The sequence below is a fragment of the Poecilia reticulata genome, chromosome 14, assembly GCF_904066995.2.
Source record: "Poecilia reticulata chromosome 14, P_reticulata-male-v2, whole genome shotgun sequence".
NCBI lineage: Eukaryota > Metazoa > Chordata > Actinopteri > Cyprinodontiformes > Poeciliidae > Poecilia > Poecilia reticulata.
Window position 1 is genome coordinate 20,559,968 of NC_088843.1, and position 23,198 is coordinate 20,583,165.

Genomic DNA, 23,198 nt, shown 5'->3' on the forward strand with positions numbered 1-23,198 from the left:
ACCTTATATCCTCCTGACTACCAGTAGTTCATTTTTGTCCTCTGTAGAGGACATTTCTAAACTTGAATATCTCCCACCCCCTGCATTCTACTGAATTAATTCCTTTTGGTATCTAGAGAGGACATTTAGGGCTTTTCAATGATACCACATGTGAAGGGGTGGGACTTTTGTACGTACCTTTTTCTAATTCATAAAAATGGCATTTATCAGTAATAACACATTGTATGGGAAGACACAAAGTAAGTGCATACAACTTTTTATTGTGAAGATTTTGGTTTAAAATGTTGTTGGAATATTCTAAATAAGTCTTTTAGCAGTATATTAAAACATTCTATAAATTATTTTGACTGTATTTTATTGTGGTATTTAAAAGTTGAAAAATTGTCCTCTGTAGTGGACACATCATATTTCAAAAATCAAAACTTTTTTTTCAAAATGTTTTTTTTTTCAGAATTCTAATTACCTAGACTGTGGGATTTTAAAAAAATGGTGATTGGACAATATATTTTTTCCTGGTAGTCAGGAGGATATAACATTAGCACAAGATTTTCATTATCGGTTGTCCGATGTCTGACAATGTTCAATCTCAATCACTGTATTTTTATTAGGGTTATCAAATTCATTACATTTACAACCAGTTTGAGATGAAAGTTAAACCCATGCTGAACTCAACAGTTTATTCAAAGCTTCAAAGTGAAAGGCCTCAGTACAATGTAGGTTTACCAAGAATATCTGCTGTTGCACCATCGTCCGTATTTGCGCTCATTACCTACGAACAGCTTCACACCATAAGTGCATCTCTGTGAAAATCTGATCATCCGCTCTGTGTGAAGGAGATTTTGTTGAATGAAGCCACACTTCACGTTGAGTGCATGAAATAAAAGAAGGTTTTTTTTTACACTCAAACACACAAAAAGACAATTGATTCAAATAAATGTCCCAAACTATACTGACTTCCTAAAAGACATGCAATTATCACGATGATGAAGATACCAGACTAGATCCCAGAAACAGAACAGATGCATTTTGCTGGGCAAGGTGCAACATTGGGAGAACAGGTTGGCACAGTTAAATTTCAGTCAATTTTTTACAGTACATTCAGTTGACACAAAACATCTCTGACTGAACACACAGTTGCAGAGGTGTTTTAAGACACACAATATCTTCAAACATTGTTTTAAGACACACAATGTCTTCAAACATTGTTTTAAGACAACACTATATTAATAACTGGTACTTCCTACCGCAAATAATTGGTGTTGCATTTATGAAACAAAACTGAAGTTATTATTTTTGGACTTAAAGAGGAACGATCTGGAGTCCAGCACACAGCTTCAGTGATTACAACTAAAACCTAGTGAGGCCTGAAATCTGGGAGTAGTGATGGACTCTGACCTGAACCTTCAGAGCCACATAAAGACAGTCACAAAGTCGGCCTTCTATCATCTGAAGAACATCTCCAGGATTAGAGGACAGTAGTCCTCTAATCCTGGATCACATTTGTCTTTAGTCACATTTATTACAGCAACAGTGTCTCTACAGGTCTGCCTAAAATATTAAACCCTCCAGATGCAGCTGATCCAGAACGCTGCTGCTCGAGTTCTCAATAAAACCAGGAAGTTAGACCACATCACACACCACTGCTCTGCATCCCCAGAACCAGAACCAAACATGTAGATGCAGTATTCAGCTTCTATTTATCTCAAATCTGGAACAAACTTCAAGAAAGCTGCAAAACAGCTGAAACACTGTCAAGTTACAACGTGACATTGAGTCTTCCACCCGGGAGACCTGTGTTCGAGGCCTGGCTGGAGTTGGGGCAAAAAGTTACAACGTGGGTTTTTAGTCTAGATTTTTAGTCTAAATCTAGACTAAAAACCCACCTGACTAGAGTTGCTTTTGAAACACAATCAATGAAGCATTAATCAACAATCTGATTTGAAACGACGGCGCTTGACAAAATGTAATGTTTCCACTGTTGACTGTGTGTTCTATAACTTTGTATTTTTGTGTTTTCATGATGTAAAGCAATACCTTGTTGCTGAAATGTGCCATAAAAAAATGATTTGATTGATTGATGATTCAACATTAATGCAAGACAGACGCCGGGAGTGGAGCACCTGAAGCATATTGTTGATTCAATGTTTAATCTCAACAGAAAGTGGAAGCAGGATAAGAATAATAACATGTAGCAACATTTAAAAGGGAATATCAGGGCAGAGGCTCAGTTCAGTGAACTGATTAGAATTCCAAAAAACAACATGCAGTTTTTCTTTGTTTTAAATGTAACAATATCAACAAAGGTTCATATCTTGCCCATCTAAGCTGAAGTCTCACACGGGCAAGGAGGAAGAGCCTGCAGATGCAGAGAAGAAAGCTGCATATTAATGTATTTCAATTAGATTCTGTCTGCTGACCGTTTTACACAGTATTATGAATCATGACGATCAATATAAAAAATGTCAACTTTGTATTAAAAGTGTCATAATTTACCGAATGACGCTTTATGACAACAGTCATAAATATTCATGGAGGCTTATTCATGTTCATGACAGGTGTTATGTCATGTTTATGACAGTGTCATGACAGTCTTATTCATCCACCTTCAAATAAAGTGTTACCACACCAGCAACAAGCTTGATGAAGTGGAGCAAACAAATACACCTGTGGCACAGAGTCAGGACTTTTGACTGCAAAAGTCCGATTTATCATGTTAAAGTGTCTTGGCTTTGTAAGCATCACGCTAATAACTGTGTCTTATTTGCTTCTGCTGGAAAACATGAGTTATGTCAGTCAGACCTAAAGAAAGTAGCAGCTATGATCAACAAATGAAGCATTCCTGCTTCCACTAACTTTTATGTATGTTTTTTTAAAAACAACTGTCAAAGAAGAGTAACTCGCTTATATCAATAACATAAGGAGGAAAGTGAAGCAAAAGTAAAACAGAAAAGAAAATCCAAAACATAGAATGATTAAAAATATCAAAATTGCTCAGAGCCTTTTGTCTGCTGTGCTTTCCTGATGCGTGAGGAGCCTGAGGAGCCCCAGGCTGATCATAATGAGGGAGAGACAGGAGGAGAAACTTCACCTAAGATGCTGTCACAGGTAAATGCCCAGTCAGCGGCAGAAACCAGAACTCAATTCAGTTCAGTTCATTTATAGAACGTCAATTCACAACAAACGTCTCGAGGCGCTTTACAAAAAAATGATTTCAATTCAAGCACACATGCATTCCAATTGATCTTAGTTATGGAACTGTGCAGTTTGCTTAATTAATTATTCAAAACGTTTTAAAATGGTTTCCGTCTAAGTCACTGACTTGCAGTATTAACTCCTCCTGGATGAGCATGTACTTTGCTCTGTCGTTGACTTGTACAGCAATCCCCCATGCCGAGCATGCAGGCAGTGACTGTGGAGAGGAAAAACTCCCCCTAAACAGGAAGAGACCTCCAGCAGAATCTGGATTAGTACAAGAGCCCATCTGCCACAACCAACTGAGGGCTTGAGGGGAGAGAGTAATTTATACGAGTTCTTCCTGTCAACTTCCAACTGAGTTTGCATGATGGTGCATGCTGACCTGGTGCAAATTACAAGCACCCAAAGACATTTATTAAAAGGGAGGCAAATATTGCTTTTGAGAAATCAGTTTCCATCTGTCTTCTTTGTATATTTGAATAAAATATACATGCCTGGCACGAATGGTGGAGCATTTTACAAATTAGGTAGGGAATTATTCACAAGATAAGTGCAGCAGTTAATGGTTCAGGTTTGTCAGATCCACTTCAATATGTATATTTATTATCTGTGCATTTGCTAGTACATCTTTGTTGGTGGCTAACAATGTGTATAGAAATGACTGGTAATAAAAAAAGTATTTTTAATTCCTCTTGATCTCTTATTTGTATGTGTTTCTTTGGTTCCAAGTCGACAGTATTGGCTGTTAAAATACATCTTCCTGTAATTTCACACTGAACACTGTAGAATAGATCCAGGGCAAGGTCTACCAACTAATGAAAAACAACAAAAAAAGGACACATAATTGATGTTTGGTTTTTCTGAATTCATTTTTCTTGCTGTTTTTTTCCAACACAGAGCAACAAGGAAATTGTGCCAGTCTGGGTCACATATTATTACTCTTTGACTTTATTTATTGTTTAAAAAAAAAAATCTTTGAAGGTATTTCTCTCCGCAGCACTTCACACCCTTGATGAAATTTTTGGGATTTAAAAAAAAAAAAAAGATCCTTGGCACCATTCTCAATGGGTCCAGGAATGTGAGGTGGGAGCATTATTTTCTGAAGAGTTTGTGCCTTCTACAGCTTAATAAATGAAAGGCAGATAGGCGCCAGTATCACCAGGATAAAAACACAGTTAAAGCATATTTTATGATAAATCCTAATTCTTTCCTACATGTTAGAACTAATACATAAATCAAGTGAAACTGCTCCTGGTTCCTTTCAAATTCAGAGATAAAACAAAACAAGCAGAATTAAATAACCACAAGTTATTGGAACCTTCTTAACACTAAATACTTACAACTTTTTTGATGTTATTTATCTACTGCCTTCTCGCTAATTCACACACACAACAGTAGCCAGATTGCTCTTAGACGTTCATTTACCTTGGACAAGAACATGCACTGAGGTTGTTCTCGGCCTTCTGCTTGTCTGGACTGCGCACACATACTGTCCTTCATCCGTCATGTCCACATTTTCAATCTTAATGGTAAACTCCTCCTGGTTAAGGGTCACCAGACTCACTCTGGGATCAACTGACCATTTGTCTTCTCCGGCATAAAGTATACTGGAGCGGTTCAGCCATGCTGTGTGTGTCACAACGTCTCCCTGTTCGCACCTGCGAAAAAGAACAAGCAAATAATGTAAAGATTAAAACGCAGACGGAAATTTCTCTGTCTACATGTCAGTCTCAGAACAATGACTTAATCTACTGCGTACAATCAGGTCAAAGTTAAATAAAACCTAATCTATGGGCCTTGAACAGTTGTGCTCTCCATTCATTCACTTTAGTTCTTTTTTTTTTTTTCTACAAACAGCCAACCTTGTCAGATTTTGGCGGGTGTGTTTTTTTTTTTTTCCCCACTCGGGTCCTACAGGCTTCAATTAAAATGTTCTGGTTTGCAGAAAGTGCTCCAGCGGAGCCATACGCTTTCAGGCCCAAAACACACGGCTTACATTCGAGATGACAGTCCCTCTACGACCCGACCGGCTCACGAGAGCCAGCATCCGTGCAAGAGTTTGTGTCAGAACTCCCGGCAGCATCAGCACAAAGCGGTCCGGCACTAAGCTGAAAGCTAATATCCCCGTTTCACTCTTTCATTCATTCTGTACTTCTGAGGTCCCACCGTGGGTAAGTACTCTACTTTTTTCTGTGCCTTTCTATCTCTATGTAGCACCTCTTTCACTTACACTCTCAGTGCAACGTTCCAGTTTTACTGTGTTTACACTGAGCGATTAAATGACTTCATTTTTATAGTCCAAGAGATACATGGCCCATCTCTAAAGTCTAAATTGGTTTCAAATAGTGACCACCAAACATTTACACTTAACCTTTTCTCATTTCTTTTCAACATTTTTAAGTCAATGCTTCATTATTTTTTTGATGTTTTTTTGATGTTTTTACCTATTTACACTTCCCACTGAATAGCAGTAAAATCTGTAAGAATTTGTAATTATTAGATCATTATTTGCAACGTGAGTTCATTTACAATATTCAAAAATATCAAAAGTGTCTTAAAACACAAATTGTGGTTTCAGCTAATAATAGGCATTTAGATAGTATTTAATTTGTTTTTGTGGGTTAAAGCGTTAACCTCTAACAAACAAGCAGACTTTAAATAATGGTCGTAACATTTCTAACACTTCTAAACTTTTGCTATTGCCTGCAGTTGAATGAAAGACCTTCTAAAATGTAAAAAGTATATATATAAAATAAACTTAAATAAATTTAGAGGAACTGAGCAATTTTTCTGTCAAGGTTTCAATTTAATCAGAGAGGGTCAGTAACATGAACAGCTTCCTGGCATCACCTTTCAGTATCACTGTGATGAGAAACGGTAGGGTCATAAAGCTGCTGCTGCTTTGAAGGGAATGAGAAAATGGAAGAAGTATATAAGACTGCACATATGGGGAGGTAATAGGAGGAAATCTCTAATGGATCTTTTGTTAAGCGCTGCATGCTATACAAGCTAAGTTTCCTACGCTATTTATTCAGAAACTCTCTTTTTAAACCGTTACATAAAACACTTCTTTTTTTTTCTTTTTTTTTTTCCCCCATTCGCAGAAATGTAAAAAGCTTTTCAAGTAGATGCAACAAAATGAGCCACACTTTGTGAAAAGTCTAATTCAGAAGTATCATTTCACTGCTGCGGCCTTTGTACAGAGTTATGGTGTAAGTACCAAACTGCATACACTGCAGGAAGAGATGTACAGAAAACAATGCATCGTTTTCAAAAAGTCCCATATCTTGATGTGTCCATGAAACACTAAAGAACAACGTGGGGGTGATGTCGGTGGGCGTTTGCCCTGCAGTTGGTGGGTCGACTGTCCGAGGCCTCGCCCCGTCCGTCTCCGTCATCGTGTCTTTGGGCAAGACGCTTCACCCGCCTAGTTTGCTGGTGTTGGTCAGAAGGGCAGGTGGCTCGATATAACAGCATCACTTCTGTCAGACTGACCCAGGGCAACTATGGCTACAACCCAGTAGCTCACCATCAGCAGGCCTTTGAATGTGTGTGAGAATGGGGAATGACTGATTTCACTGTAAAGTGTTCCTGAAATGTCTGATGTCATTTCATGACATTTAAATGACTTTTTTTTTTTTTTTTTAGAAAAAAATCCAACTTTATGGTGAACAACCAATTTTACTTGTATAATTGTAGTAAGTCAAGCGTAAGTCTATAAGACTGTACAAATCGCACAGGTTAGAAACACTTGTGAGCTTTTTAACACGACCCATTTTCCAAAAAAAATCTACGCTTGTTAGAATTTAACTGACGAATCTAAACATCACCCTCTAAAAAATCAGACGTGCTAGTCCCACCAAAACCTGACAACAACAGAGCAGGAAAATGTAGATTCACTTCAAAAAAAACTGCAGCCATCAAATATGAGATGTTTGATGAAAATTTGGAATGGTGATATTTGGAATTACAGTATATGATAAACAATAAGGCACAAAATTAGGTATATATACGAAAACCTGCACAACAATGGAAACATGCATCACATAAACTATAAATAAAATACTTATGCCAGCAAATGTGTGTATATCAACTCATTTTTTTAAGTTTACAGAATCACTAGATATACAGAAACGTAAATTTGCTTTACTGAGCTAATTTCTTATAAAAAAATTAAACTGTTTGATCGTTCATGTTGCCATTCTACTTGCCCGTCAGCCTCTCACTCAATTTTATTCTAAATTTGTCAAGAGCACTGTAAGGTATTGTTTTCTCACACTAGTTCACATAAAATTCAGGTTGAATGTGCTTCAAATCGTAATGAAGGAAAAGTGTGTTGGTGCATTAGGCAGAAAGATATATAAATGGATATATTTTAGCTGCTGTTTAATTTATAAAGTTCTAAATCAATTCATGTGGTTGGGGGTTAACACTGCTCTGGCCTGAGGTTTTAGACTCTGGGTGCTCATTTTCAGCCCAGCTGCCTCACAATAAGCCGTAAATCGCCCCCGAAATGAACCGAAGCTTCCCGACGCACAGTAGAGATCACGCTGAGGATAAAATAACAATAACAAAGTAAGAAAACATAACAGAAGAGAAAATATATATTTTCTTGAATTTAAAAAAAGCTATAAAACTTGAGCACTTATTTCCCTCTGTATCAATATGGTGCAGATGTTAAAGCTAAAAGTCGCCTCGTGTATTTCTTGTGTAAACTTTGTAAGTTTACTGTATTCAGCTATAAGGATTTTTGGCTGTTTTTTTTTTTTTTTTTCCCCAACATAAAAAGCTTTTTCAATATTTTTTTTTTCTGCTCAATATTCTCAGAAGTGTCTCCAGCAGTTTTCACTGAGACGTTAATGCATTCTTCTTGGTGCATTGACCACTTTACCATCAAAGTCGTCTGCTGCTAAGTGCACACCTTCCAAGTAGCTTATTGAAAAGTTGCACTGATCTCTGCTATGGAACTTTGCTGCTCTGAAGACAAAGAGATGCTCCATGACCTGTGACCTGTTTGGGTCGCGCCCTGATCCCTGGAGGCTCGTCTTCACTCCTTACTCTCTTCCGGTCCTTAAAAGCATCTTGTTTTGATCTCTTTCTTTCCTGCACTTTACTTAAGAATCCCATGAGCTACACAATCGGTCTTCATACTGCCTTTGGCTTTGTATTTTATATAGTCTAACAGAAAAAGTACTTAAATAATCAGGTTGTGTAGCTGTGACATCAAGTGTGCTCAGTCTTTCCTTTTGATTTCACTTTTTTTTTTTTCCATCTCTTTTCCAAGTGTATTTTGCAGGTATACAGCTTTACATCAGAGTTACACCCATTCCCATTTGAAGCCTATCATAGTAGGAAGGAATTAAATAACAGAGTGCAACCTGAACTAGAGCCTGGCTGTTCCAGGGCTAATGCAAAGACACACGAGACAGAAAAATGTACAGCTTCTAATCTGTGTGCTCGGCAGAGAGGAGCTGGCCAGACGAAACGCGCTCATGCCTAAACTCTAACGCTATATTAATAGGTCAGCTGCTGTCTCACACACTAAATAATAAAGTTCATGTTTATTATGCTCTCTGATGAAAACAGAACAGAAAGTAACTTAGCGTGTACAAATTGCTTTTGAAAGTTCTTTCTCTGCACAAAACCATTTCCATGACCCTTGCTCAAGCAGAGCAAAGGTCATGCACTTCAGAATGAAATATAATTTCTACAAAATGTCAGCATTCTAGAGCGCAAATTGCACAAAATGATGGCATTAACTGGTTTTTATGACATTGTCTGCTTTACAACTTGAATGTCCACTTTTGCATAAAGTCCATCCTGCTGTTAGTGACTGGGCTTTTAAATGTCAGGAAATACGATTTCCGTCAGACTTTGGAAACAAACATATTCTTTGTTAGGTCATAGTGGTGAGCAGCCTTTAAACGAAAACATTACCTGATTACCCTTTGTTATTTAAGAGATATAAAGATCATGCGTTCATATTAATTTTCTGTGTCTTTCAGCAGGCTCTCTTAGGTGGCAAACAGTCATCATGGCTCCTAGAGTGCTGCTGATTGGATCCCAAGAAATGGCGAGCATCATTTTTTGGAAATGCTCAAATGAACATTGAAGATCAGATGGACTTTTAGTTCTTTTCTCCTGTCTGACTACAAGGATTTTTTTGGACAACAACCATTACACATCAAGAAATGTGAGTCTTTATTAAGTGCACCCGTTTAATTGCTTGAAAACACAACGAGAAACTCAGTCGATTGCACGGAAGCGATGGAATCCACTTAGACATTTACACACGGGTGAAGACGACTCACTGAAATTTAAACCTGCTGTCTCCATGCAGAACAAAGGGGATTTATCCGACTTTAAATGTGGGATGTCCTGTTGGTGCCAGACACTAGACGGCCCAGTTCAAGTGTTTTAGAAAAACGGTAATCTACTGGCGCTTTCCGAGTTTACACAAAATGGTACGAAAAAAGAGAAAACATCCGGTAACAAAAAGGCCTCATGATGTTAGAGATGAGCAGAATGGGCTAACTGATCTGAGGCGACAACAGCAGCTCAAACAACCCCTTGATGTGGCTTTTCATTGAAGCTAACATCAGCTAAATGTAAGTCAGGACTCCAGCTTTCCCGAAACAAAGGCAACAGATGACACTCAAGAATATATAATATTGAATTTTACGGTGCTTTGTTCAAACCTCATAATATTAGTTTCTTTGTGTTCATTTGAGCCGCCTTACCTGCATTCCAAATGACTAAATTATCTATGACTGCAGTAATTGGTAAATAGATTAAGGATCAATTATTTTTGAGGATTCCAAAATTCTCCAAATAAACCATTACTTTATTTTACCGCTAAAGTGATGCTTTATTGGTCAAGAATAATAAAGAATTACAGTCTCAAATTAAAGTTTTGTCATTAGTGAAATGGTATTTGTAATCAATATCAAGCTTATCAATTAGTCTAAACTAGTCTGAATTTAGAGCTAATTTGCCTCTTAATCTTAATAAGATCAAACTAATTGACAATCTAAATTCCTCATGGATTAAATCTGCCTTGTCTATATTCACAGTTTGTACTGAACTGTGACAACATTTAATCATTTTATTGGTTCTTTTTTTCCATCTATTTTAGGATTTCTACTGTTTTTACTTTGAGCAAATATTAGTTTCATCCTTCTTTCAATTTTTTGTGTAAAAAAATTATTTTTTGTTTAAAAGAATTATTACACAATTCTTTTGTGTAATAAACTTGTGTATGATGGAGAGAATCTGTGTGTATTTAGTCCATAATCAGGTGTAGGATCTTGCTGTTCAGCGATGGAATTAGGCCTTATTTTAAACCTTACGCCTTATCAGGGAGGAATTTAGAAACAACAACTGAGACTGGATTATTTGACTATTATTCTTTTGATAATCAAGTCATGTCCTGACTTGGTAGTTTTAATCTAAATTATTGGGTCTATAAATAAATCGCCTAATTCGTAGTTAAGACGGGATTCCTGATGTAGCTTATCGAACATTTTGATGGACTCAAGTAAGACAGAGACGATAACAAGAAGCTCAAACAGAATCAGGGTGGAAGTGGCGAGGTTAGAATTTTGAAAAGTTTTCTTGTCCTGTTTTGTGGTTCCTTGGTACAAGCTGAGCATCTGCATGTTTTAAACACCACAGAGACCACAGAGTATTGTTGCTGTCTCTTCATGACCGCAACATGCCGACCATCTGATGGCGGCTTTCAGCAGGACGGTGCGCCGCGTCACAAAGATCAAACCATGAGTGAACTTTATTCCATTTGCCTTCACAGTCACCAGATCTAAGAGGAGCACCTTTGTGACATGGTGAATCACAAAATGCAACTAACAAATCTCTGCCGATTGAATTGTTAATATCGATATTAAACCAAAATCTTGCAGGAAGGTTTGAATTGTTGAATCCAAGCCGTGAAGAATTAAGACAGTTCTTAAAGCACAACGGGGTTCAGCCTGGTACTGGCATGCTGCATCTAGTAGAGTTGTGGGTAAGTGTGTGATTTCTTTCACACAAAGGGAAAAAAAAGTATCTAGTTTGTTTCACACCCTGAGTGAGAGAATATGTGTCACAGCAAGACAGGCGAGTTCAGACTGCCTACAGTCTCTTGCACTCACTGAACAAAACTATGATTAGCATGTTTTCATTTTACACCAAGCAGAAGGTTTAGCTTCTGTTTTTGCTAATTATTGGAAGACATCAGGAGAGAGAACGTGAAAGAAGCAAGAGGGCAGAAAAACTGTTATGCTTCAAGACAGTGGTCTCCCACTCCAGTCCTCAAGGGCCAGTATGCTGCAACTTTCAAACATGTGCTTCTGCACACCCGGGTTCAAGATTAGCTCATTAGCAGAGGCACTTGATTGCATACTAGTCAGGTGGTTTCACCATTTCATTCAAGCATGTAGGACAAGGGACACATCTGAAAGTTACAGAACTTTGGCCCTCGAGAACTGCGGTTTGACATCACTGCTTAAGAGAAGACTTAGCAGGGAAGCTGGCATTCTTCCATTCATATGGATAAAACGCAGAAAAAAAAATTACAACTTCTTGATTGTTTCAGTAACTGCTGGTGAATCATATAAGAACTACTTGGACATCTTGACATGGTGGAAGTGTTTGACCAGAAGATCCCACCTTATGAATTCTTCTGTTTAAGCAAATAGCTCAACTCTGAATGGGTTAAAACTTTACAGTTGCAACACGGGAACTTAATCGATATTAAGTGGGTGGACTGTGCTGTTGCTAACCTTGAACGGTCGCATGATGCGTTTGATGCATTCAGAACATGTTCCTGTCAAACACCCACAGAAAGGTGAGCTTTTCAAACCTGTATTTTTAATGTATTGCTTAAGAACATTTTAGCAGGTATACAGCTTTACCTCAGAGTTATATCTGTCCCCATTTGAAGCCTACCACAGCAGGTAAACAATCAGATAGCAGGGTGCAACCTGAACTAGCGCCAGGCTGTTCCAGGGCTAATGCAAAGATACGCAAGACAGAAAACCTCACACTAGGTCCAACTCCTAAGGATAGTTTACAGTTTCTAATTTGTGCAGAAAGGAGCTGGCCGGATGAAACGCACTCATGCCTAAACTTCTGGTGCTATAATGATCTCTGTCAGTTCCCATAGCCGTCTTAAGTTGGTTCTGTTCCCAGGCTATTGCTGATATCTCACTGATCATCAAAGCAGTTGGGATCATTGGACGTTCCAGTTTGACCTCCTTTCTGCACCTACTTTGATCATTTCCGTTTCAACATGGTTTCATTTTATGGCCACAATGACATGAACAGATCATGGCAAAAAAAAATAACAGAGTGCAACCTGGACTAGAGCCTGGCTGTTCCAGGGCTAAAGCAAAGACACACGAGACAGAAAAATGTACAGTTTCTAATTTGTACATTTTATGACTTCTCCCAGTCATAAAAGTGACTAGGAAGAATCTGGCAACCCCTCTTGGATTTTTTATTTATTTTTTTTACACTTTTTGTTGCTTTTACAAATCAATAATGATCAATAAAAATCTTTTATTTTTTTTTTCTTTTTTTTTGGCAAAACATATTTTTAACATGAAAACTTGATTGCTTAAATATTCAGTCCCTTCAAGTCAGTATTTATTTGATGCAGCACGGCCAGGAAGGGTCTCTGTCAGGCTTTCATAAAGATCGCTTCCTCCGGGTCTGAATTTCAGACAAAGCTTACAGACATTGTGTTGGCAGCAAGCACCTCATGTTGCTGCCCCCCCAGCCCCACTATGACTTCCTGTGGTCTGTTCTCTCCTGCACTTTCTGTGTCTGCGAGACGTCTCCAAAGGTGGTATCAGAACTCAGCTTGCCTTGCATTTCAGGAATTTCTACTATAACAGTGACAGACCGCAATCGTGTTCAACTTTAAATCACAGGAGGAAGCAAATGTCTAAGAGGGCAAGGTTTCCCGTTAAGTAGAAAAGTCCAGAAATGCTGACAGGTGCTCTGCCAGTGTTTAACAACACAACAGTGTAAGAGGTGACTGTGCTACATGTGACGTGACTGAGGCCGGTGCATCGAGCTTGACTGAAGTAGTGTTGGGAGGCCTTCTGCAAAAATATATATGAAGGAATCCAACCTCTAAACAAGAACCTCTTTTATCTACAGTGGACATTATGTCAGCTCTGAGTGAACTGAGTCTCTTGTGAATGATCCGTTCACGAGAGCTGTTCATGGGATCGCAGGGTTGATTCGTGCAGAACGGCTCCTCTTCCAGCCTACAACATAAACCTTTCACAGAATTTAGGACTTTAAATTTGTCGTTTTGCTTTTTGTTTGTTATTTGCCCCTTGTATTGTTTCTTTATTCCGTTTCACGCGCTTTTTAATTGTTTATGTGACAGATTGGAAATCCATGGGCATTACTATGAAGTCTTCAGTCAAAACAAACCTTTTGCATCAAGTTGAGGATGATTTCGTTTCCATTAGGTCGACATACTTGTCTCATTTAGTAGACGACACCAGTGGCGCAAAAAGTGGGTATGCAGGGTATGCAACGCATAGGGGCGCAGCACCAGAGGGGGCGCCAAAACCCCGTCTGGAGGGGGCGGCGCGCCGATGATTGTTTTCCCATACACTTCGGCGCGTCTTACGCTCCTTCACCTCGCGCACATAACGAGGTAAATGTAGCGAGTTTTACCCTTCACGTATCGTCGCCTCGGGGTGGGGGTGGGGGTGGGGGGTGAGAGCGTCGCTCCTTCACCCTGACGATCCTTCCCTCGGGGGGTTGGGTGGGGGGGGGGCGGCGATCTATGTTTTCGCATCCACCTGAATAATGTGTAGTTGCGCCACTGGACGACACAAACATTCTGGTTTGTGCAGCACATGACTCACATATTATCTAACACTACATAAAAATACAGTATCATTTAATATAAATAATGACATTGGGTTGTTGCTTTTGCTCTACACATTAAGCTTTCATTCTATTAATCTTCAGACATTCTATGTTTAAAGTCAATAGTTACTTACCGCTAGGGTTGAGCAGCAACAATACAGAACTAAAACAGCTTCGCTAAGGTGAATTGTATTGTTATTGTGAGAAGGTCAGTCGCTGTGATGTATATTAAAAAGATTGCTGAAATTGACCCTGACTTTTTCCAGCCCTTGAAATGAACACTTGTCATGAAGCCCAGCGGTCTTACATCCTGGCAACCAGAGTTCCACCAAATTGTCGAAATGCAAAGTCATGTTTGAAGATCAGCTGAAAGACAAATATTGCTGATTCATTCATGTTTCACCTTAAGGAAAGCATTTCTGAAAGTCAGGTATGCGGATCTTTTTACTACGTTACTGCAGTTTTACATCAGCCTTACAATAAGGAGAAGCTGTCTTATCAGGCCAAATGTGTGAAAATTAATCAATTTGTAGATTCATTTACAGTGTAAACCTGAAATGACTGTTTCTGTTTCCGTCTGCAAGCTTCTCAGAAACACTTTTAGGATTTTCTTTTGTCCATTCCTCTGGACAGAAAAGGTTTAACTGAGCAACCAGTGTCTTTTTGATGCCCACTCCGAGACACTGGATTTGTTGACCACAAGCCACTTTGTAGCCAGACTTACTTCGACTCATTGTCCATTTGTAACACCAGCTTGTGTTTAAACTTTAAGGGTCTGCATAATTTATTTACATCTTGCTTCACTATATTCCACACAAAGTTCTTTACTTTTGCTGTTGCTTGTTTTATAAGGAGCATCCAGCAGCAGAACACCCACACAGGGACCTTGTGTGGTTAGGATTAGGGCTGAGGGCATTTATGATCAGAGACAATAGCTCTAACCACAGGAAGACCCCAGGCAGCCATGAATCTTCCTTTGACATTAAAATAATAGCATAGTAAATTTAATGTGCAATAAGCAATGTATTGTAATCTTGAAGGAATAAAATCCACCAAAACTGCAAAAACAAAAACAACAAACATTTTCATACACTTCACAAAAAAAACGTGCCAAGAAAAAAAAGTAAAGAAGGTAAGAATTATGGGAGTGCATTTTAGATTTTTATTCATGCACAGTAGTCCATTGTTCCACAAACAGCTCCACGGACACAATGCTGCTCCAGTTTATCACCCACCAGCTCAGGGAGGTCACTTACGGGTGATGTAGCTGGGTTCGATTTGGCCTCTTCCCCCTCTCTGGGGAGGCCCTTAAACGAGAGGAGGAAACATTTCTTGGAGAGGATATAATTTGTCCCGATGGAAATGCTTTGGATTCAGAGCAACAGGCCAGACCAAGCTGTACTCACACACACACACTGGTAGCCAGGGTTTAATGCGAGTTCTTATGATGACACATAAACATTGGCCAGTTAGCAGCCAGAAATTCACCCTCCTCCCACTCCCTTACACTTTGTTTTCACAGAGGTAAAAAAATATAGAAAACAGACAAGCTAGTGGGACAAAGGCAGCAACCCGTCAGATGACAATCATCACTGCGTGTGCCCGTGTGTGTGTGTGTGTGTGTGGGGGGGGGGGGTGCGTGTGTGTGCTTTTGTTAGACTGAGCTGATACAATACAAATTCTGGCACATATTGTAGAAATGGTTTCTTATAGGCCATAGAAGGTTCAGTAAATCAGCAATCACAGACTAAAGTGTCTTTTAACTCCAAAAAAAAAATTGGATACAGAGGAAAGAAATTTCACCCTGAAATATCTTTTTCTCTCTTTTTTTTTTTTTTTTTACAGCACATTGACTTCATTACTCGGTGTCTGTTTCAGAATATTCTTAACATGTTACATTTAGCTGCATCTGTTGTTATGCATCACTAGTATGGACTGACGAGACCAGTTGAAGTCTTCAGTGGAAATATCCAGAGCACCTTACAAAAATCATTTATATTTATTTTTCACCACTTTCATGATTTGTTTTTGACACCTGGTCACAGTTCAGTACATAATAGTGAATTGTAAATAAAGTTCTTTAAAAATTGTTAAAATTAAAAAAAATAAAAAAATAAAATCTAGCTTGCACATGCATTCAATTCACTTGACTTTGAAACCTTTAGATAACCATAAGGGTCAGCTAACTGCACTGACCAAATTAGTTTAAATGCAATGTTTTTTTGTGAAGTTTTAAAACACTATCACACCAGGAAACGATTGTGAAGAGACGTGTGGATTAATGTCATCAATTTGGATAAAATAATTTCCTACAGCAGCTAAGAATATGAACGTATACCGATAATGTTTACAAGCAAACTCTATATTTACAATATATAGAAGTTCCTTGTTCTTACAATGTTTAAATTATTCTAAAGTAGCTAATTAGAGCACTAAATACACAATATACACTTATTTTGTATTTATACTTTCACAACTATTCATATGGTGCAACCACCTAAAGAGGAATAATAGATTTTTTTTTTATGTAACAAAACATAAATTAAGGCAGTAAAGGTTCTAAGTCTGGCCTGGGTTTTAGGATCTGTACACTACATGAATATTTTACTCAAATGGGAGAATGTGTGGATAGTAGCACAAAACTCAAGCTGTTGTTTAAAGAAGGTCATAAAAAATCTAGTTTGCATTTCATCCAAACCACGTACTCAACGTTGTAAAACAGGACAAAGACGCTGGTCAGAAATGAAGCCGATGTTCAGAGGAGCTTTCAGTTTGATCGTTATACAGATTTATTTGACCTTTAATTCAATTGCTGCCGTTTTTTGAGGCTTTCCCGAAGAAGTAATACAGCAGAGATGTCAGCTAATCAACTGATATTTTAGGTGTTGCAATGCCAGCGGTTAGGATTTCCAGGTATTCGACCGGACCTGATGGCTTGAAAAAGCGTGAAACACTGCTGGTTTATTTTCCATCACGACCTCATTACCCACTGCTCTATTACAGGGGGGGGGAAGATTTCAAACAAACAAGAAAACAAAGAGACTGCTGGCAAAGTGTACGGTCAGGGAATCAACAACTCTCTGTTGTAATTATCTGGCATTCAGCGGACTCTCACACACCGTTCCGCCCATCAGCTGCCCTGACGAGCCCCCGCGAGCGGCAACACTGAATCTGGGTCAGTTCTGGCCATATCAATAATGACGTATGCAGTTTAAATTATTCTGGGTGGACGCTGATCGATAGTGCACCGTTGTCAGGCATTTACAGTCACCCCTGGCCTCTGCTGATGAGCATCGATTCAGAATTAAGTGGACCTAAAAGTGACGGGAGAAGAGCCGCGGTATCTAGAGTGGGTAAAATAACTCCCAGAGAGTAAACACGGAGGAGTCCGTGTATTTATCTGTCCAATAGCAGCGAGTTCGGTTAGACAGAGAATTAAAAGGAAACCAGACAACAATAGCCATGTTTCAGGCTTTACCGGTCTCTGCAGACACAGAAAAGAAAGAGGGGAAAAGAGAGAGGAACCTTCCAGCAGCTAAAGGGCATATTTCAGCATATTTTAACGTCAGAAAACCTAAAAAGTCAAACCGCACAGCTTCATATTCAAATGATGCAAATTCCCCTTCAACCTAGTTCTAATACAATGCTTTCCAATTAAGTTTATAATACCAAATGGTAAAATGTTATCTATCTTCTGATAGCACCGAGTCATTAACTTTGCATTATTATGCCTCCTAAACAAGCGTGTGGTGACAGTGGAGGGTTTTATTACACCAAGTCTTTAGCTTTGCAGTGTTTCCTCGTGGTTCATTTATCTGGTCCCTCAGCTCCACTCTCTGCTTCCGTCTTTGCCACAAAGTGAAGAAATCAGAACCAACTGGGTTCAAACTGGTTTCGTAGTCAGAGCTGGTATCTGACAATCATAGGATTTCTCAGCTATAGACAATGATTCCGAGCACACAGTCAAGGAAAATCTACCAGAGCATCAGAGTCCGTAGAAGTGGGCCCACAGCAACTTGTAAGAGCTAGAAAGAGTTCATGTGTAAGAGTCAATCAAAATCAAAGCAATAAAACTGAATGGTTTCTCTGTGTAAGATAAATCAGCTCTAATTGCAAAAAAAAACAAAAAAACAAGAAAGCACTTTTTAATGAAGAACAGAACCAGTTTCAGTAAACATAATACTTCCTGTATCATTTTACTTTATTAAACATAGTTTAATCACCCAAACCAAATCCTTGCAGCAAGCATGTCCTGGCTTTAATCCTCATCCTCGGTCTTTCTGCATGGACTCTGCCTGTTTTTCCAGTGCATGTTTCTGAATAATCCCACTTTTTCTCTTGCAGTCCAAAAGGATAACTCTTAGGTTAATTGGTCTCTCTAAATTACCCTTAGTAATGAGTGTGTCAGGTTGCTTTTATTATTTAGTCCTGATAGATTATAATAGACTTTATTGATACCAATATGTGTTGTGCATAGTCAGTAGCACAAATTAGATTTATTTAAAAATACCTTAGAAATGTTGCTACCCTCTGACCGTACGCAGGTGGGTGTTTTTTTTAATTGGCCAAACGCTCCACGGGCAGTTTCCCTTTAAAGATATTTATATAAAACTTTTGTGCTACTCCAAATGCACCCAGTGCTTTTCTGAAAATCGAAAATTGAAGTTCGCATGTTCACAAAACAAAAACATTTCCTTAGCAAACTGTCATTTTATAGCAAAGGTTTCTACTGTTTCCTGGTTCGTCTGCCCACCGAACAACAGTTAGCTTAATCATGACTGATTTCCAATCTGTTTCCAACAGGCCAAGGCATCGGCTTTCCAGTGGTGACCAATTTGTTATCCTACCGGGGTTTTTTTTCTTCTGCCAAAGGATTCTGCTATCACCTTGAAAGATTGATTCTGATACAGTGGGCAGTTACACTCGGCGCCTCAGGGTCATTGGATGAAGAACAAGCTGTTGTCTGGCCTGTAATAATTGGCAGTGGGAATTAGTTAAGACCAGAGTCTGCAAAGAGCTGATAATGTGCACTGGAGTAAAAAATGAGAAAAAGAAGGGAAAAAAGAGGAAAACTGTCAGCATGGTAATGAATCAATCTATAAGGGTTAGAATGTATTCTACAATGCACATCATTTTGTCTAAAAAAGCTACTCTAACTTATTCGAGGGTCAAGATTAGGCACTACATAACAAACTCAAATATCCCAACCTACAATTACATTTGTAACGCAAAAGAAAACGAATTCTCCTCGTTTATTTGATTCATGTTTGTCCCTGAAACAGTGATGCAAAACCTTGTTTTGCTTCTGTTTTCTCAGTTACAAAATATTTGACGAAAACGCACTTGACTAATTTTAGGAATAACCAAACATGTCACTTGCATATTGTGAGTCAGTTATTTAATTGTTGCACATAATTAGGTTTAGGGAAATAAAAAAATAAAAAAACTTTTTCAATCTGAAAATGAGAATGCTAGGATTTTTTTTTTTTTTCCTTTTTGTAAATTATCATAAGTAGTCATTGGAATTCCCAAGAAATCTCCTTCAGTTTTTGACTCGGTGAAGGTAAACAGTCGCTTGTTACACGTGGCTGGATCAGCGTTTTATTCTGCTCCATTTTTGTGAGTGTTATTGACGTATCAACTTTTTCAGTGAAATACATTTTTCCTCATAAGACAGATTATTTTCAAATCTTTTCATAGCATGATGGCTTAACTTTTAAGTTGAAACCTGTATTTAGCTAATGTCCAACTTTGCTTAAGTTATTTTGAGAACTCGCCTTGCAATTCAAGCACAAAGTGGTCACATGTTGAGGTGCGACGCACTTAACTCCAAGTTGCCCACTCATCTGTGTGATTAGCTAAATGGGACTCTAGCATAAAGCACTTTGAGTGGTCAATAAGATTCAAAAAGTCAACTCGTAGATTCATATTGTTACATCACATTTTCAGAAAAATATCAAAAACACTTCTTTTTGTTCAAGATGAACATTTCACAAAGATAAAAATCTCATTTTTCCTAGGTTTGCTTAGACTGATGCAAACCTACAGCGTTTGTCTGATCCCACCAATGAACTGAACTCAAATGAAATGACTTGAATTAAACTGAAGTGGATCAAATTGACTGTATCAAGTCAGTCAAGTAGCTTAAATTGGGCTGAAGAGGATTCAGTCCCATAAAGAAACAGTTCATCTTGCCATCTTAGATACTAGACTCTCTTTTTTTTTTAGAATAGAGGATGTCTGTATCTTTGTGGACTGTAAGTTATTATTGACTAGACTTATTTCCCTATGCAATACCACAGCAGATGCTACTTGTGCAGCCACATACTTTACTACTTCAATGCATTTATAGGAATAAAATGCGGATTATGTTAAATTTAATTGAGGTTAAGACATCCAAGTTAAACTTTCTGACTTTTATCTTTTTCTCTGTAATCTTTTCCTCGAACAAAAGATCATTACCTATCTGTAGACTTAAATTTTTTTTTTTTTTTATTAAGAAGCATCAGAACAGCGCTGACAGCTCGGCACTCATACATGTTTCAGTCAAACCGCTGAACTCTGTGAAGGCTTACTTAAAGCCCTGGAGGGCAGCAAACTTCCTGAGTCCACAGAGGGTGTCCAAGTCTAAAAGCTCTCAAAATGTACGTCCAGTGCAACTGGAGGAGTATTGCTTGACTACACTTTATAGTCAACTTTCAGTGGATGGACGTCGAGATGGAGGGCAAATCAGACAATGTGATTATTCTCTTATCCCCACAACAGTGATGAAAGTAATTTATATGTCCAATATGTTCATAATACCTTCTGCTAAGCCAGCAGCTGTTCAAGATATTAAAAAAAAATGATTGCTTGCTATTGCCTACATCAAAATCTGAATTTTCAAAACATTTTGATTTGGGATGGGAACAATTTTTGAAAGTCTGAGATTAAATCTAAACTTTCTGCACATTAAAAATATCTAATATCTAATATATATATATATATATATATATATATATATATATATATATATATATATATATATATATATATATATATATATATATATATATATATAATGAATTTAGTCCCACCGCTCAGTGAGCGCTACACTCAGTAGTTTCTCCCGTAACTTAGCATGTATAAGTTATAATATTCTACTGGGAAATGGTCCTCACTAAATCCTTGAACATGAATACATGAAACCTAAAACACTCGAAGTTTAAGCCCTTAGAAACAGACTCTTCTGCAGCAGAGGCCCCAGGGCCGACCCAGAACTCACTGCCAGACCCAGATAAGAACACACTGATGAGCTGAAGAGTGCACTGCACACTTAAAATCTAGAAAGAGTGGCTCAAAAGGATGCTCCTTTTCTTCTTTTTGTGTTTCCTTGGAAACCGGTAGTAATAAAGTAAATTCTTGTGAGTTGTCATGTGTATAGTGTTTTTGGCAACAGTTCATCCATTTTGCTAATTTTCTCTTGGTGGAAAACACCAAAGAGTCTCATTATTATGGGACTCAATTAAAGACATAATCAAATTAAACTGAACTGTCAAGTTTGACCGAGGCCAGTTGAAGAAAAAGATTCTTCTATTGATTATAGAAAAATATACAAATAAGTTTTGGTGTGCCTCTTTCTTTTCAGTTTTTCATTTTTTCAAAATTCTTGATAAATAAATGTTTTCACTTAGTGAAATTATCAGACTTCCACTACTCAGCTATGTTTATTTATGAACTGTACTAATTTAAACAGGTCAAGCAGAATACTGGTCTTTTGACCAGAACTTTTGAAATACAAGGTGCTTACTCGTTAATTTAAAGGGCCCTTGAGTCATCTTAGACCACAATATGTCATTGAAACACGTTACAGGTTTCCAGAAATTCCTTCATCCACCTTCCAAATATTGCCAACATTTAAAATATCCTGTCACAAGTTGTGAAATTAAAAAGATAGATCATATTTCAAATTAGTTTCCGGCGACATCCAGATTAGAATTAAAAGTTTTCTTTTTCTGCGAGGAAGAAGTTCAGCTCCAAGGAGGAGCTGCGTAGAAACAGGCAGAGCTTTGTTGGAGCAAGCGTTTAGGCACCTCCAAAATGGTTGCCATGGGAGATAAAAGGATTTCTCAAACGTCCACGAAGGAATCAAAGCAACACTCCAGGAACGTTTTTAATGAGGGAATAGCATTATAACCTAAGAACTTTAAAAAAAAAGCTATTTTTACATAAAACCCCTTCTCCTTTTTCAAACCGTCCTGCAGTTTTATGAGTCATTTAGACTCCACAGGTTTTTCACTCTGTGCGTTTCTCCGGCGGGGGTCGCACGGACACCGTGTGCACTTTCATAAGCTTTCAGCGTGGATTTGGACGTTGACGGTCCAACTGAAAGAGACTTCTCTCTCTGAGTCAGTGTCGGCAAACCCACAGCATCTCCAGTGATTAACACCACAGAACATGCTCTTATTTCCATTAGAGGGAAAAAAACAACACAAGCTGAAGTAAAACAATCAAATCTCTCTGACCAAAAACTACAAGCATGAAAACATGCAGCTTCTGTTTGTGGTGTAGATCAGGGTGCTGTTCTCCACTGGTATGCTATTGTTTGAAGCAACACTTTAAAGCCTAACTTAAGCCAATTTGCTTTTAGCTTATTTAACATTTAAGGCTTTTTTTTTCCTCTCTCTTAAGTCAAAACTCTCTTGTATGATGAGCCACAGTTGTCCCACAAACATCGATACGCGTCTTCTAGCTTTTTCTTTAACAGCCTCACCCTGATAAACAGCGCAGAGGCACTAAAGGCTTCAGTGATCACCTCTGAACTCTACAGTGGTGCCTTTTCATCCTTCAACAAAAGATGCAGTAAAGCTGAAACTGTTTAGTGCCTTTTAGCCGTTCCTGCTTCTGTATGTATGTAAAAAGCAGTTCTATGTCTTTAAACCAACAGGGTGAGATAAGGAAGATCATCCCAAGCTGCTGCTGTGTTGCATGTTAGAGCCCTTAGTCCAGAAACGCCAGCTTTAAAAATTCAAAGACTCTGTGCAAGAAAATAATAAGTAAATAAATATAAATGGAAGCTGAAACAGCAACACCAGTTTTTTTTTTGGTCACAGAGGCACACATGTTCTTCCCAG

The 23,198-nt window shown here is 38.2% G+C and overlaps 1 protein-coding gene across 3 annotated transcripts in view; it reads right to left on the minus strand.

Moving 5' to 3' along the window:
* The window catches only part of ntm (neurotrimin), a 275,803-nt gene that overhangs the window by 36,763 nt on the left and 215,842 nt on the right, over nucleotides 1-23,198 (minus strand). For all 3 annotated transcript variants that reach the window (XM_081615742.1, XM_081615741.1, XM_081615743.1), the window contains exon 3: nucleotides 4,621-4,853. In XM_081615742.1, coding sequence (XP_081471868.1) covers nucleotides 4,621-4,853 — 233 coding nt within the window. The remainder of the gene's footprint in view (nucleotides 1-4,620; nucleotides 4,854-23,198) is intronic.